Source organism: Hemiscyllium ocellatum, chromosome 7, assembly GCF_020745735.1.
Source record: "Hemiscyllium ocellatum isolate sHemOce1 chromosome 7, sHemOce1.pat.X.cur, whole genome shotgun sequence".
In the NCBI taxonomy this organism is placed as follows: Eukaryota; Metazoa; Chordata; class Chondrichthyes; order Orectolobiformes; family Hemiscylliidae; genus Hemiscyllium; species Hemiscyllium ocellatum.
In genome coordinates, this window is record NC_083407.1 from 3,241,647 (window position 1) to 3,257,249 (window position 15,603).

Genomic DNA, 15,603 nt, shown 5'->3' on the forward strand with positions numbered 1-15,603 from the left:
AACCGGAGCACCCGGAAGAAAACCACGCAGACACGGGGAGAACGTGCAAACTCCACACAGTCACCCGAGGCGGGAATTGAACCTGGGACCCTGGCGCTGTGAGCCACCGTGCCGCCCCAAGTTGAGAGTGTGGTGCTGGGAAAGCACAGCAGGTCAGGCAGCATCCAAGGAGCAGGAGAATCAACGTTTCGGGTAGAAGCCCTTCATCAGGAATCAATGCAATCTCCTCTCCTGGAACTTGGCAGCAATTGAGATTGAGTGATGAGCCAAATAATCCCGAGGCATGTTCTGAGAGAGAGAGAGAGAGAGAGAGAGAGAGATAGAGAGAGAATAGTTTGAAATTATATCTGACTTAAAGAATCTGTGAGAGCCTGGAAGGGCTTTTGCCCAGAAGGTCAACTCTCCTGCTCCTCGGACGCTGCCTGACCTGCTGTGCTTTTCCAGCCCCACACTCGAGGGTCTGATCTCCAGCATCTGCAGTCCTCACTTTCACCTACATGTACCTCCAGACCCATAGCAACGTGACCCTCAACTGCCCTCTGAAAGTGCCACAAAACCCAATAACCGCTGGTTTTGCCTGTCACACCTGTATCCACTGAAAGCCTCTCCATACTAACAGAGCGGTGAGGATGGCTGTTGCTGGGTGTTGATCCAGTGACAGTGAAACTGGAGGAGCGCCTGCAGCTTGGCCTACTCCCTCTTTCATGCCAAAGCCCTTTGCAATGAAGATGAAATGAGCTCACTGTCCAGCGTTTGAGCTGTGGGACTGTGGAACTGCATGGCTGACGAGGGTCCGGGAGCCTGGACCAACGATTAGCCAGCACCTCACTGACTGGGAACTGGCAGTGGGGGCCTGCACCAAAAGCAGCCACTGAGATAGGTCAGAGTCAAAACTGGCTTATTTTGGATAGAGTGGGTTGCGTTGTGACATACAGAGAGACCTCTCAAAAGCCTCAAGGTGCTCTCGCAGACTCTGAAAGCCAGATATAATTTCCAACTATTCTCTCACTCACTCTCTCACGCTTTCTCTCTCTTTCTTTCTCGCTTGCTCTCTCCCTCACTCACTCTCTCTCTCTCTCAGAACATGCCTCAGGATTACTTGGCTCATCACTCACTCACTCACTGCTGCTGCCAAGTTCCAGGAAAGGCGAATGGCTGATTCATGGACCCACGTTCCCCTCGCAGGCTCCAGACCAAGCAAACACTGACACCTCGTGGCAATCTGCTCACCCATGCAGCTCCTCAGTGTTACCTCCGTCCTGTTCCCCCACTCGACACTCACACGGACTCCTCACCAGTTTCTCACTGTCACCTCTTGGAGTCTGGGTCTCAGGCATCAGCAGCTTTCTGGTTGGTCCACTACAGAGTGCATCACAACATGGGGGCTGGGTCGAGGATATGCACAGTGATCCACTCAAACATTAACCCATTCAATCACCATGGCACACACACACACACACACACTCACACACACACACACACTCACACACACGTACACACACATACATACACACAGACACACATACACACACATGTACACACACACACTCACACACTCACACACACTCTCACTCACACACTCACTCACATGCACATGTACACACACACACGTACACACACACGTTTACTTTTTTTTATTCATTTGTGAGATTTGGGTGTCATTGCCTGGGCCCAGCATTTATTACCCCGTCCCTAGTTGCCCCTTGAGAAGGTGGGGGTGAGCTGCCTTCTTGACCCGCTGCAGTCCATGTGCTGTGGGTAGACCCACAATGCCCTTAGGGAGGGAATTCCAGGATTCTGACCCAGTGACACTGAAGGAACGGTGATATATTTCCAAGTCAGGATGGTGAGGGGCTGGGAGGGGAACTTGCAGGGGGTGGAAACAGGCCCTTTGGCCCAACAAGTCCACACCGACCCGCCGAAGCGCAACCTACCCATACCCCTACATTTACCCCTTACCTAACACTACGGGCAATTTAGCATGGCCAATTCACCTGACCCGCACATCTTTGGACTGTGGGAGGAAACCGGAGCACCCGGAGGAAACCCACACAGACACGGGGAGAATGTGCAAACTCCACACAGTCAGTCGCCTGAGTCAGGAATTGAACTCGGGTCTCAGGCGCTGTGAGGCAGCAGTGCTAACCACTGTGCCACCCACAAGATGGTACACACTGCTGTTACTGAGTGTGGGTGGGGGAGGGAGGGGATGGTACACACTGCTGCTACTGAGTGTGGGTGGGGGAGGGAGGGGATGGTACACACTGCTGTTACTGAGTGTGGGTGGGGGGAGGGAGGGGATGGTACACACTGCTGTTACTGAGTGTGGGTGGGGGAGGGAGGGATGGTACACACTGCTGTTACTGAGTGTGGGTGGGGGAGGGAGGGGACGGTACACACTGCTGTTACTGAGTGTGGGTGGGGGAGGGAGGGGATGGTACACACTGCTGTTACTGAGTGTGGGTGGGGGGAGGGAGGGGATGGTACACACTGCTGTTACTGAGTGTGGGTGGGGGAGGGAGGGATAGTACACACTGCTGTTACTGAGTGTGGGTGGGGGAGGGAGGGGACGGTACACACTGCTGTTACTGAGTGTGGGTGGGGGAGGGAGGGGACGGTACACACTGCTGTTACTGAGTGTGGGTGGGGGAGGGAGGGGATGGTACACACTGCTGTTACTGAGTGTGGGTGGGGGAGGGAGGGGACGGTACACACTGCTGTTACTGAGTGTGGGTGGGGGAGGGAGGGGATGGTACACACTGCTGTTACTGAGTGTGGGTGGGGGAGGGAGTGGATGGTACACACTGCTGTTACTGAGTGTGGGTGGGGGAGGGAGGGGGTGTTTGTGGGTGTGGGGCCAATCAAACGGCTGCTTTGTCCTGGATGGTGTTGAGCTTCTTGAGTGTTGTTGGAGCTGCCCCCATCCAGGGCAAGTGGGGAGTATTCCATCACCCTCCGGACTTGGGCCTTGTAGATGGTGGACAGGCTTTGGGGAGTCAGGAGGGGAGTTACTCACTGCAGGATTCCCAGCCTCTGAGCTGCTCCTGTAGCCGCTGTGTTTATGTGGGGAGTCCAGTTGAGTTTCTGGTCAATGGTAACCCCCAGGATGGTGACAGTGGGGGATTCAGTGATGGTAACACCATGGAGTGTCAAGGAGCGGTGATTAGAATGTCTCTTATCGTTGATGGTCACAGCCTGGCATCTGTGTGACATGAATGTTCCTTGTCCCTTGTCAGCCCAAGCCTGGATATTGTCCCAGATCTTGTTCCATTTGAACACGGACTGCTTCAGTCCCTGAGGAGAGGGGAATGGGGCTGAACATTGTGTAATCATCGGGGACCATCCCCACTTCTGACCTTCTGATGGAGGGAAGCTCATTGATGAAGCAGCTGAAGATGGTTGGGTCTAGGACACTCCCCTGAGGGGCTCCTGCAGAGATGTCCTGGAGCTGAGATGACTGACCTTCCAACAACCAAAACCATCTCCCTCTGTGTCGGGTATGACTCTAACCAGGGGAGAGGCTGCCCCCTGATACCCACTGATTCCGGTTTAGCCAGGGCTCCGTGATGTCACACTCGGTCAAATGCAGCCTTGATGTCAAGGGCTGTCCCTCCCCCCTCCCCCTCTGGAATTCAGCTCCTTTGTCCATGTTTGACCCAAGGCTGTAATGGGGTCAGGAGCTGAGTGACCCTGGGGGAACCCAAACTGGGCGTCACTGAGCAGGTTATTGCTGAGCAGGTGCTGCTTGATAACTCTGTTACTGACCCCTTCCATCACGTTACTGATGATCGAGAGGAGACTGATGGGGCAGGAATTGGCCGGGTTGGATCTGTCCTGCTTTTTCTGTACAGGACATACCTGGGCAATGTTCCACATTGTCGGGTAGATGCCAGTGTTGTAACTGGACTGGAACAGCTTGGCGAGGGGAGAGACAAGGTCTGGAGCACACGTCTTCAGTGCTATTGCTGGAGCGTTGTCAGGGCCCATAGCCTTTACAGTATCCAGTGTCTGCAGCTGTTTCTTGATATCACGTGGAGTGAATCCCATTGGCTGGAGACTGGTGTCTGTGACGATGGGGACCACTGGAGGAGGCTGAGGTGGATCACCCACTCGGCATGGCTGGCTGAAGGTTGCTGGGAAAGCTTTGGCGCTGGCTCTTCCATCATTGTGGAGAAAGTGAGGACTGCAGAGGGTGGAGATCAGTGTGGGGCTGGAAAAGCACAGCAGGTCAGGCAGCATCCGAGGAGCAGGAGAATTGACATTTCGGGCAAAAGTCAATTTTCCTGCTCCTCGGATGCTGCCTGACCTGCTGTGCTTTTCCAGCCCCACACTGTTTGATTCTGCCATTGTTGAAGATGGGGGGATTTGTGGAGCCTCCTGCTCCAGTGAGCTGTTTAATCATCCCCCACCGTTTATCACTGGGTGTGGCAGCACTGCAGAGCTGGAGAGGAGGAGGAAGAGATCGAGGTGGACAATATAATGAGAGGAATAGGTAGAGTCAATAGCCAGAGACTTTTCCCCGGGGCAGGATGGACTGGCACGAGGGGTCATAGTTTTAAGATATTAGGAGGAAGGTATAGAGGGGACAGAGGAAAAAGGTTCTTTACACAGAGAGTTGTAAATGTATGGGCTGCGTTGCCAGCGGTGGTGGTGGAAGCAGAGTCATTGGGGACATTTAAGCGACTGCTGGACATGCACATGGATAGCAGGGAGTTGAGGGGAGCGTAGGTTGTTACTATATTTTACATGAGGATTAAATCTTGGCACAACATCGTGGGCCTAAGGGCCTGCTCTGTGCTGTACTTTCCTATGTTCTATGATCCATTGGTTGTGGGATGGTTTAGCTCTGTCTGTCACATGCTGTTTATGCTGTTTGGTGTGGAAGTAGTCCTGTTTGGTAGCTTCACCAGGCTGACACCTCACCTCCGGGTCTGCCCAGTGCTGCTCCTGGCAGACCCTCCTGCACTCTCCATTGAACCCGGGTCAATCCCCTGGTTTGTTGGTAATGGTTGAGTGGGGGATATGTCAGGCCATGAGCTTACAGATTGTGCTGGAGTGTAGAGGGAGCTGCTGCTGTTGGTGACCCACAGTGCCTCGTGGAGCCCAGTCTGGAGTTGCGAGATAGAGTCACAGAGATGTACAGCATGGAAACAGACCCTTCAGTCCAACCCGTCCATGCTGACCAGATATCCCAACCCAATCTAGTCCCACCTGCCAGCACCCGGCCCATATCCCTCCAAACCCTTCCTATTCATATACCCATCCAGATGCCTCTTAAATGTTGTAATTGTACCAGCCTCCACCACACCCTCTGGCAGCTCATTCCATACACGTACCACCCTCTGTGTGAAAACGTTGCCCCTTAGGTCCTTTTTATATCTTTCCCCTCTCACCCTAAACCTATGCCCTCTAGTTCTGGACTCCCCCACACCAGGGAAAAGACTTTGTCTATTTATCCTATCCATCCCCCTCATAATTTTGTAAATCTCTATAAGGTCACCCCACAGGCTCCGACGCTCCAGGGAAAACAGCCCCAGCCTGTTCAGCCTCTCCCTGTAGCTCAAACTCTCCAACCCTGGCAACATCCTTGTAAATCGTTTCTGAACCCTTTCAAGTTTCACAACATCCTTCCAAGTCTGTCCCATTGAGCACGGTGATCTGCCACACAATACAATGGAGGGGATTCTCAATGTGAAGGTGGGACTTTGTCTCCACAAGGACTGTGCGGTGGTCACTCTAACCAATACTGTCATGGTCAGATACATCTGCAGCTGGCAGATTGGTAAGGATGGGGTCAAGTCTGTTTCTCCCCCTTGTTGGTTCCCTCCCCACCTGTCCCAGACCCAGTCCAGCAGCGATGTCCTGTAAGGACCTGTCCAGCTCGATCAGTAATGCTGCTGCCGAGCCACTCTTGGTGGTGGGACAGTGAAATCCACCCCCCCCACCCAGAGTACTCTCTGTGCCCTCATCCCCCTCAGTCCTCCCTCGAAGTGTTGTTTAACATGGAGGATACCGATTCATCAGCTGAGGGAGGACGGTAGGTAATAATCAGCAGGAGATTTCCCACATATGCACAAGCAAATAAACAAACAGAAAGTTCTGGAATCCACATTATCAGAGGGATATGTTTGCCCTGGAAAGGGTGCAGAGGGGATTTTCCAGGAGTTTGCCTGGGCTGGAGAGTTTTAATGATGAAGAGAGACTCAGCAAGTTTTGAGAAGATTTGAGAAGAGAAACTGGCCAGACTGGGAACAAATTACTGCAGATGCTGGAATTTGAAAATAGCAAATGCTGGAGAACACAGCAAGTCAGGCAGCATCCATGGAGAGAGAGCAAGCTCATGGTTCCAGTCTAGATGGGTCTTTATCAGAGCTGAGATGAAGTGTGGAGGGGACAGCATTTATGCTGCAGTTCAGGAGGAGATGGGTGGTGGGTGTAGAGTGCTGATGAAGAAAAGGTGTCGATAGTTCAGATTAAGGGATCGGAATGTGGAATGGCAGAACAATGGTGGTGTGTCTACATGGGGATGGGCAGAGGGGAGAGAGGACACGATAACGAGCTAAAAGAAAGGGAAGGAATGGGAATGGGTTCACAATCTAAACGTGTTGAACCCCATATGAAGTCCAGAAGTGTGTAAAGTGGCCAGTGTGAAGATGAACTAGCCATTTGGAGACAGAACTGGCTTGAAGGTAGGAGACAGAGGGTGGTGGTGGAGGGTTGTTTTTCAGACTGGAGGCCTGTGACCAGTGGAGTGCCACAAAGATCAGTGCTGGGTCCTCTACTTTTCATCATTTATATAGAACATAGAGCATAGAACAATACAGCTCAGAACAGGCCCTTCGGCCCTTGATGTTGCACCGAGCTGCGAACTAATCTAAGCCCGTCCCCTTAACACTATCCCATTATCATCCATGTGCTTATCCAAGGATTGTTTAAGTCTCCTTAATGTGGCTGAGTTAATTACATTGGGAGGTAGGACATTCCACGCCCAAACCACTCTCTGCGTAAAGAACTCACCTCTGACATCTGTCTTAAATCTATCACCCCTCAATTTGTAGTTATGCCCCTTGTACAAGCTGATGTCATCATCCTAGGAAAATGACTTTCACTGCCTACCCTATCTAATCCTCTGATCATCTTGTATGTCTCTATCAAATCCCCTCTTAGCCTTCTTCTCTCCAATGAGAACAGACCCAAGTCCCTCAGCCTTTCCTCATGAGACCTTCCCTCCAGACCAGGCAACATCCTGGTAAATCTCATCTGCATCTTTTCCAATGCTTCCACATCCTTCCCAAAATATGGGGACCAGAACTATACACAATATTCCAAGTGTGGCTGCACCAGCGTTTTGTATAGTTGCAGCATGATATTGCGGTTCCGGAACTCAATCCCTCTACGAATGAAACCTAACACACCGTATGCCTTCTTAACAGCACTATCCACCTGGGTGGCAACTTTCAGGGATCTATGTGCATGGACTCCAAGATCCCTCTGCACATCCACACTACTGAGAATCTTTCCATTGACCCAGTACTCTGCCTTCCTGTTGTTCTTCCTAAAGTGCATCACCTCACATTTAGCTGCATTGAACTCCATTTGCCACTTCTCAGCCCAATTCTGCAGTTTATCCAAGTCCCCCTGCAACCTGTAACATTCTTCCAAACTGTCCACTACTCCACCGACTTTAGTGTCATCTGCAAATTTACTAACCCATCCACCTATGCCTGCGTCTAAGTCATTTATAAAAATGACAAACAGGAGCAGTCCCAAAACAGATCCTTATGACACACCACTAGTAACCGGACTCCAGGCTGAATATTTTCCATCAACTACCACTTGCTGCCTTCTTTCAGAAAGCCAGTTTCTAATCCAAACTGCTAAATCACCCTCAATCCCATGCCTCTACATTTTCTCCAGCAGCCTACCATGTGGAACCTTATCAAAGGCTTTACTGAAGTCCACGTAAACCACGTCAACTGCCCTACTCTCATCTACATGCTTGGTCACCTTCTCAAGAAACTCAATGAGGTTTGTGAGACACAACCTGCCCTTGATGAAAATGTGTTGACTATCTGAAATCAAATTGTTGCTTGCTAGATGATTATAAATCTTATCTCTTATAATCCTTTCCAAAACCTTTCCGACAACAGAAGTAAGGCTCACTGGTCTATAATTAGCTGGGTCATCTCTACTGCCCTTCTTGAACAAGGGCACAACATTTGCAATCCTGCAGTCCTCTGGTACTAAACCTGTAGACAATGACGACTCAAATATCAAAGCCAAAGGCTCTGCTATCTCCTCCCTAGCTTCCCAGCAAATCCTTGAGAAATTTTCCATCTGGCCCAGGGGACTTGTCTATTTTCACTCCTTCTAGAATTGATAACACCTGTTCATAACTAACCTCGATCCTTTCTAGTCTAATTTCTCATACTTCATTCTTCTCCTCTACAATTTTCTCCTTTTCCTGAGTGAAAACTGATGAGAAATGTTTGTTTAGCACCTCTCCGATCTCCACAGGGTCCACACTAAACTTCCCACTTCTGTCTTTGACTGGCCCTATTCCTACCCTAATCATCCTTTTATTCCTCACATACCACAGAAAGCTTTAGGGTTCTCCTTTATTCTATTTGCTAAAGACTGCTCATGTCATCTCTTTGCTCTTCTTATCTCTCTCTTTAAATCCTTCCGAGCTGATCTGTAACTCTCCATCGCCTCATCTGAACCATCTTGCCTCATCAACACATAAACCTCCTTCTTCTGCTTAATGAGAGATACAATTTCTGTCGTAAAGCATGGTTCCCTTACCTTATCACTTCCTCCCTGCCTGACAGGGACATACCTATCAAGGACACGCAATATCTGTTCCTTAAACATTTTGATTGCCCCCATCCCCTGCATTTTGCTACCCCATTCTATGCATCCTAATTCTCGCCTGATCGCATTATAATTTCCCTTGCCCCATCAATAACTCTTGACCTGTGGCATGTACCGATCCCTTTCCATCGCTAAACTAAACGTAACTGAATTATGGTCACTCTCTCCAAAGTGCTCACCTACAACTAAATCAAACACCTGGCCTGGTTCATTACCAAGTACCAGATCCAGTGGGGCCTCCCCTCTTGTTGGCCGTTCGACATACTGTGTCAGGAAACCCTCCTGTACACATTGGACACAAACTGATCCTGATATAAATGATTTGGATGTGAACATAGGAGGTATGGTGAGAAAGTTTGCAGATGACACCAAAATTGGAGGTGTAATGTTCAGCGAAGAGGGTTACCTCAGATTACAACAGGATCTGGACCAGATGGGCCAATGGGCTGAGAAGTGGCAGATGGAGTTTAATTCAGATAAATGCAAGGTGCTGCATTTTGGGAAAGCAAATCTTAGCAGGACTTATACACTTAATGGTAAGGTCCTAGGGAGTGTTGCTGAACAAAGAGATCTTGGAGTGCAGGTTCATAGCTCCTTGAAAGTGGAGTTGCAGGTAGATAGGATAGTGAAGAAGGCGTTTGGTATGTTTTCCTTTATTGGTCAGAGTATTGAGTACAGGAGTTGGGAGCTCATGTTGCGGCTGTACAGGACATTGGTTAGGCCACTGTTGGAATATTGCATGCAATTCTGGTCTCCTTCCTATTGGAAAGATGTTGTGAAACTTGAAAGGGTTCATCAAAGATTTATAAGGACATTGCCAGGGTTGGAGGATTCGAGCTATAGGGAGAGGCTGAACAGGCTGGGGCTGTTTTCCCTGGAGCGTCAGAGGCTGAGGGGTGACCTTATAGAGGTTTACAAAATCATGAGGGGCATGGATAGGGTAAATAGACAAAGTCTTTTCCCTGGGGTAGAGGAGTCCAGAACTAGAGGGCATAGGTTTAGGGTGAGAGGGGAAAGATATAAAAGAGACCTAAGGGGCAACGTTTTCACCCAGAGGGTGGTACGTGTATGGAATGAGCTGCCAGAGGAAGTGGTGGGGCTGGTACAATTACAACAGTTAAGAAGCATTTGGATGTGTATATGAATAGGAAGGGTTTGGGGGGATATGAGCCAGGTGCTGGCAAGTGGGACTAGATTGGGTTGGGATATCTGGTCAGCATGGACGGGTTGGACCGAAGGGTCTGTTTCACTGCTGTACATCTCTGTGACAGTATAAGATGCTGCTTGTCCAGTTTGCGATGTGATTCGCTGGAAGACTGCAGCGTGCTGAGGGCAGATACATGGGCCTATGAGGAGCTTTTCTCCATCAGCGCCGTACACACAACCCAACCACACCCCCTCCCTGACCTATAACTTAAACACTGTCCCCTGCACACATCACGTCAGCTCTGATGAAAACTCATCTCAACTTGAAACATCAGCTCTCTCTCTCTCTCTCTCTCCATGGACACTGCCTGACCTGCTGTGATCTCCAGCATTGCTTCTTTTGATCAGACCGGGGTGGTTTTTCCCTTGGAGGAGGGGACAGCATTGAGATGGATAAACTGATGACGGTAGGCAGGGAGGAATCTTTCCCCTTGGGGGACGGACTAATTCCAGAGACATTGGTTTAAGGGAAGGGGCAGGAGGGTTCGGGGGAAGTGAGGATTCCCTTTATCCCCCAAGGAGGGAAAGGTGGGGAATCTGAAACTGACCACCTGTGAGGGTGGGAGAGGAAGGAACCCTTCATCACATTGAGGGGGGATTTCAATGTGCCCCCACCCTGTCATATCAAGGCAGACAAGGCTATGGGCCAGGTGCTGGCTGACTGGTACACACCTGATGGGCCGAAGGGTCTTTTTTCTGTGCTACAGACCTCCACAGCTCAATGACACACACCCATTATCAAATGTTCACATTTTCTCATCGTGAGAGAGAGAAGCAAGTTTGCTTGTGGATCCTGATTGGGTCAAATTCCACATTCCTCTCAGCTGCCAATCAAGCGGCTGCTTTGTCCTGGATGGTGTTGAGCTTCTTGAGTGTTGTTGGAGCTGCCCCCCCATCCAGGGCAAGTGGGGAGTATTCCATCACCCTCCGGACTTGGGCCTTGTAGATGGTGGACAGGCTTTGGGGAGTCAGGAGGGGAGTTACTCACTGCAGGATTCCTGATCTTACGGCAGTCAGGTGCTATCTGTAGGTCATGAGTATCACAAGGAAAATTCTTAATACTTGAAATATCCACATCAATAAAAATAGCGCATATTTCCCATATCTTATAGTTTCATGTTCTGCCAGTTATATATCAGATACTGTCCCCTGTGGGACAGTGAGGGACAGCACAGGGTTAGGTACAGAGTAAAGCTCTCTCTAGTTTGATTGATGAGGACATTAGTGACCAGTATTGGATGTATCTTTGTATAACACAATATTCGGTATAAGATGAAGCCTGTGTCGAGATAGATTTAGAAATCCATTGGAACTATTGATTAACTGATCAGAGTTTATGCAATGATCTGATGGGAATGGTTTGTTGATTTTCAGATGATGGGAAGATTTTCTCTGGGAGTGGAGTGGGACATCCATTCGGCCCGCGTTGTTACAAGGGAGATATCATGGGCTGTGGAATCATGTTCCCACGGGATTTCCATCTGGACAGTGAAGGTGTGTATTCCCCGCAATGTGGGATCCTGTTCACTTTGTACACCCCGAATCCCACCTGCTCTGCAGTACCCTCCCCTCATCCCCTATTCTCTCCCCTCCCAATCTCCCTCACTTCCTACCTCCACCCCAGTTCCCCTCACTCCCTCTCCCCTACTCTCCCTGAATTCCTACTCCCTGCTCCAGTCTCTCAGTCCCTCACTCCCTCTCACTGTCCTCACTCTCCTTCACTCCCCTCCTCCCCCTCCCTCACTCTCTCCCCCTCACTCCCCTCCCCCCATTCCCTCTTCCATCCTCCATCTCCCTCTCCCTCTTGCCTTTTCCCTTTCCCCAACCCCCACCCTGTCCTTCACTTCCTCCCTCTCCCCCTCCCCCACTCCCTTTTGGCCTTCCCCACACTCCCTCTTCCCTCACTCACTATTCCCTCCCTCCTTCCTCAATCCCCCTCCCTCCTTCTCCCCCTCCCTCCTCTCCATTTCCCACAGTCCCTCTCCGCTCCCCCCCTCCACTCCCTCCCCCTCTCCCTCACTCCCTCTCCTCCACCCCTCTCCCTCAATCCCTCTCCCTTCCCCCTCCACTACCTCTCCCCTTGCTCCCACTCCCTCCCCCTCACTCCCTCTCCCCCTCCCCATTAAGGGTTGATTTTCACAATTGTGAACAGTAGAAACCAATATGTATAGACGTTACTTTTTAATGATTGACCTGTGAGGTGGGGGTGTCACTGACCGGGCCTTTATTGGCGAGGGGTGGGTGAGCTCTCTCTATGACCCACTGCTGTCCACCTGCTGTGGGCCTTTGGGGAGGGAATTTCAGGATTTTGGGATTGAGAAACATCTCAGTGCTGACCAAACAACAGAGCGGGCTCAGTGGGGTGAATGACCTAATTCTGCTTGTAGACCTTATTGTATTATAATCTTATCTTGGCCCGATGAGGTTCAGTATCATGCATGAGTTTTATCAAGGCAATTTTCAAACAATTTAAAAATTAATCCTTGGATATTTAGCAATTTAATCTCCTGTCACTGTGGGCCCTGAGCTCTGTCCATTGCACGTGGTCCATGGGAGGTAAAGGACAACGGGGAGTGGGTGAGGGACAAAGGGTGGACATGACGTTGGTAGGTACCACGTTGGCATGAGTCTCTGAGGGAGCAGGAGTGTGGGTATGATGGGCCATGAGGATGGACAGTGTGGGTATGGACAGTGTGGGGATGGGCAGTGTGGGGATGGACAGTGTGGGGATGGGCAGTGTGGGGATGGGCAGTGTGGTTATGGACAGTGTGGGGATGGACAGTGTGGGGATGGACAGCGTGGGGATGGGCAGTGTGGGGATGGGCAGTGTGGGTATGGACAGTGTGGGTATGGACAGTGTGGGGATGGACAGCGTGGGGATGGGCAGTGTGGGTATGGACAGTGTGGGTATGGACAGTGTGGGGATGGGCAGTGTGGGTATGGACAGTGTGGGTATGGACAGTGTGGGGATGGGCAGTGTGGGGATGGGCAGTGTGGTTATGGGCAGTGTGGGGATGGACAGCGTGGGGATGGGCAGTGTGGGTATGGACAGTGTGGGTATGGACAGTGTGGGGATGGGCAGTGTGGGAATGGACAGCGTGGGGATGGACAGTGTGGGGATGGACAGCGTGGGGATGGGCAGTGTGGGTATGGACAGTGTGGGTATGGACAGTGTGGGGATGGGCAGTGTGGGTATGGACAGTGTGGGGATGGACAGTGTGGGGATGGACAGCGTGGGGATGGGCAGTGTGGGTATGGACAGTGTGGGTATGGACAGTGTGGGGATGGACAGTGTGGGTATGGACAGTGTGGGGATGGACAGTGTGGGGATGGACAGTGTGGGTATGGGCAGTGTGGGGATGGACAGTGTGGGGATGGACAGTGTGGGTATGGACAGTGTGGGTATGGGCAGTGAGGGGATGGACAGTGTGGGTATGGACAGTGTGGGGATGGACAGTGTGGGGATGGACAGTGTGGGTATGGGCAGTGTGGGGATGGGCAGTGTGGGTATGGACAGTGTGGGTATGGACAGTGTGGGGATGGACAGTGTGGGTATGGACAGTGTGGGTATGGGCAGTGAGGGGATGGACAGTGTGGGTATGGACAGTGTGGGTATGGGCAGTGTGGGGATGGACAGTGTGGGGATGGGCAGTGCAGGGATGGACAGTGTGGGTATGGGCAGTGCGGGGATGGGCAGTGTGGGGATGGACAGTGTGGGGATGGACAGTGTGGGTATGGGCAGTGTGGGTATGGACAGTGTGGGGATGGACAGTGTGGGGATGGGCAGTGTGGGGATGGGCAGTGTGGGTATGAGCAGTGTGGGGATGGGCAGTGTGGGGATGGACAGTGTGGGGATGGGCAGTGTGGGTATGGACAGTGTGGGTATGGACAGTGTGGGTATGGGCAGTGTGGGTATGGGCAGTGTGGGGATGGACAGTGTGGGGATGGGCAGTGTGGGGATGGGCAGTGTGGGGATGGACAGTGTGGGTATGGGCAGTGTGGGGATGGGCAGTGTGGGTATGGGCAGTGAGGGGATGGACAGTGTGGGTATGGGCAGTGTGGGGATGGACAGTGTGGATATGGGCAGAGTGGGGATGGGCAGTGTCGGTATGGACAGTGTGGGTATGGGCAGTGTGGGTATGGGCAATGTGGGGATGGGCAGTGTGGGGATGGACAGTGTGGGTATGGGCAGTTTGGGTATGGGCAGTGTGGGGATGGACAGTGTGGGTATGGGCAGAGTGGGGATGGGCAGTGTCGGTATGGACAGTGTGGGTATGGGCAGTGTGGGTATGGGCAATGTGGGGATGGACAGTGTGGGGATGGACAGTGTGGGGATGGGCAGTGTGGGTATGGGCAGTGTGGGGATGGACAGTGTGGGTATGGGCAGTGTGGGTATGGACAGTGTGGATATGGACAGTGTGGGGATGGACAGTGTGGGTATGGACAGTGTGGGGATGGACAGTGTGGGTATGGGCAGTGTGAGGATGGGCAGTGTGGGGATGGGCAGTGTGGGGATGGACAGTGTGGGTATGGGCAGTGTGGGGATGGGCAGTGTGGGGATGGACAGTGTGGGGATGGACAGTGTGGGGATGGGCAGTGTGGGTATGGGCAGTGTGGGGATGGGCAGTGTGGATATGGACAGTGTGGGGATGGGCAGTGTGGGGATGGGCAGTGTGAGGATGGGCAGTGTGGGGATGGACAGTGTGGGGATGGACAGTGTGGGTATGGGCAGTGTGGGTATGGGCAGTGCGGGGATGGACAGTGTGGGTATGGGCAGTGTGGGGATGGGCAGTGTGGGTATGGGCAATGTGGGGATGGGCAGTGTGGGGATGGACAGTGTGGGTATGGGCAGTGTGGGTATGGGCATTGTGGGTATGGACAGTGTGGGGATGGACAGTGTGGGGATGGGCAGTGTGGGGATGGGCAGTGTGGGGATGGGCAGTGTGGATATGGACAGTGTGGGGATGGGCAGTGTGGGGATGGGCAGTGTGAGGATGGGCAGTGTGGGGATGGACAGTGTGGGGATGGACAGTGTGGGTATGGGCAGTGTGGGGATGGGCAGTGTGGGTATGGGAAGTGTGGGGATGGGCAGTGTGGGGATGGACAGTGTGGGGATGGGCAGTGTGGGGATGGGCAGTGTGAGGATGGGCAGTGTGGGGATGGACAGTGTGGGGATGGACAGTGTGGGTATGTGCAGTGTGGGTATGGGCAGTGAGGGGATGGACAGTGTGGGTATGGGCAGTGTGGGGATGGGCAGTGTGGGTATGGGCAATGTGGGGATGGGCAGTGTGGGGATGGGCAGTGTGGGGATGGACAGTGTGGGGATGGGCAGTGTGGGTATGGGCAGTGTGGATATGGACAGTGTGGGTATGGACAGTGTGGGGATGGGCAGTGTGGGTATGGACAGTGTGGATATGGACAGTGTGGGTATGGACAGTGTGGGGATGGACAGTGTGGGTATGGACAGTGTGGGGATGGACAGTGTGGGGATGGACAGTGTGGGTATGGGCAGTGTGGGTATGG

General features: G+C 52.1%; 1 protein-coding gene across 1 annotated transcript in view; it reads left to right on the forward strand.

Moving 5' to 3' along the window:
* LOC132817304 (SPRY domain-containing protein 3-like) overlaps window positions 1-12,279 on the forward strand; it is a 454,579-nt gene extending 442,300 nt beyond the window's left edge. Inside the window, exons 7-8 of the mRNA XM_060827714.1 lie at window positions 11,455-11,574; window positions 12,233-12,279. Coding sequence (XP_060683697.1) covers window positions 11,455-11,574; window positions 12,233-12,279 — 167 coding nt within the window. The remainder of the gene's footprint in view (window positions 1-11,454; window positions 11,575-12,232) is intronic.
* Window positions 12,280-15,603: the final 3,324 nt, after the last annotated feature.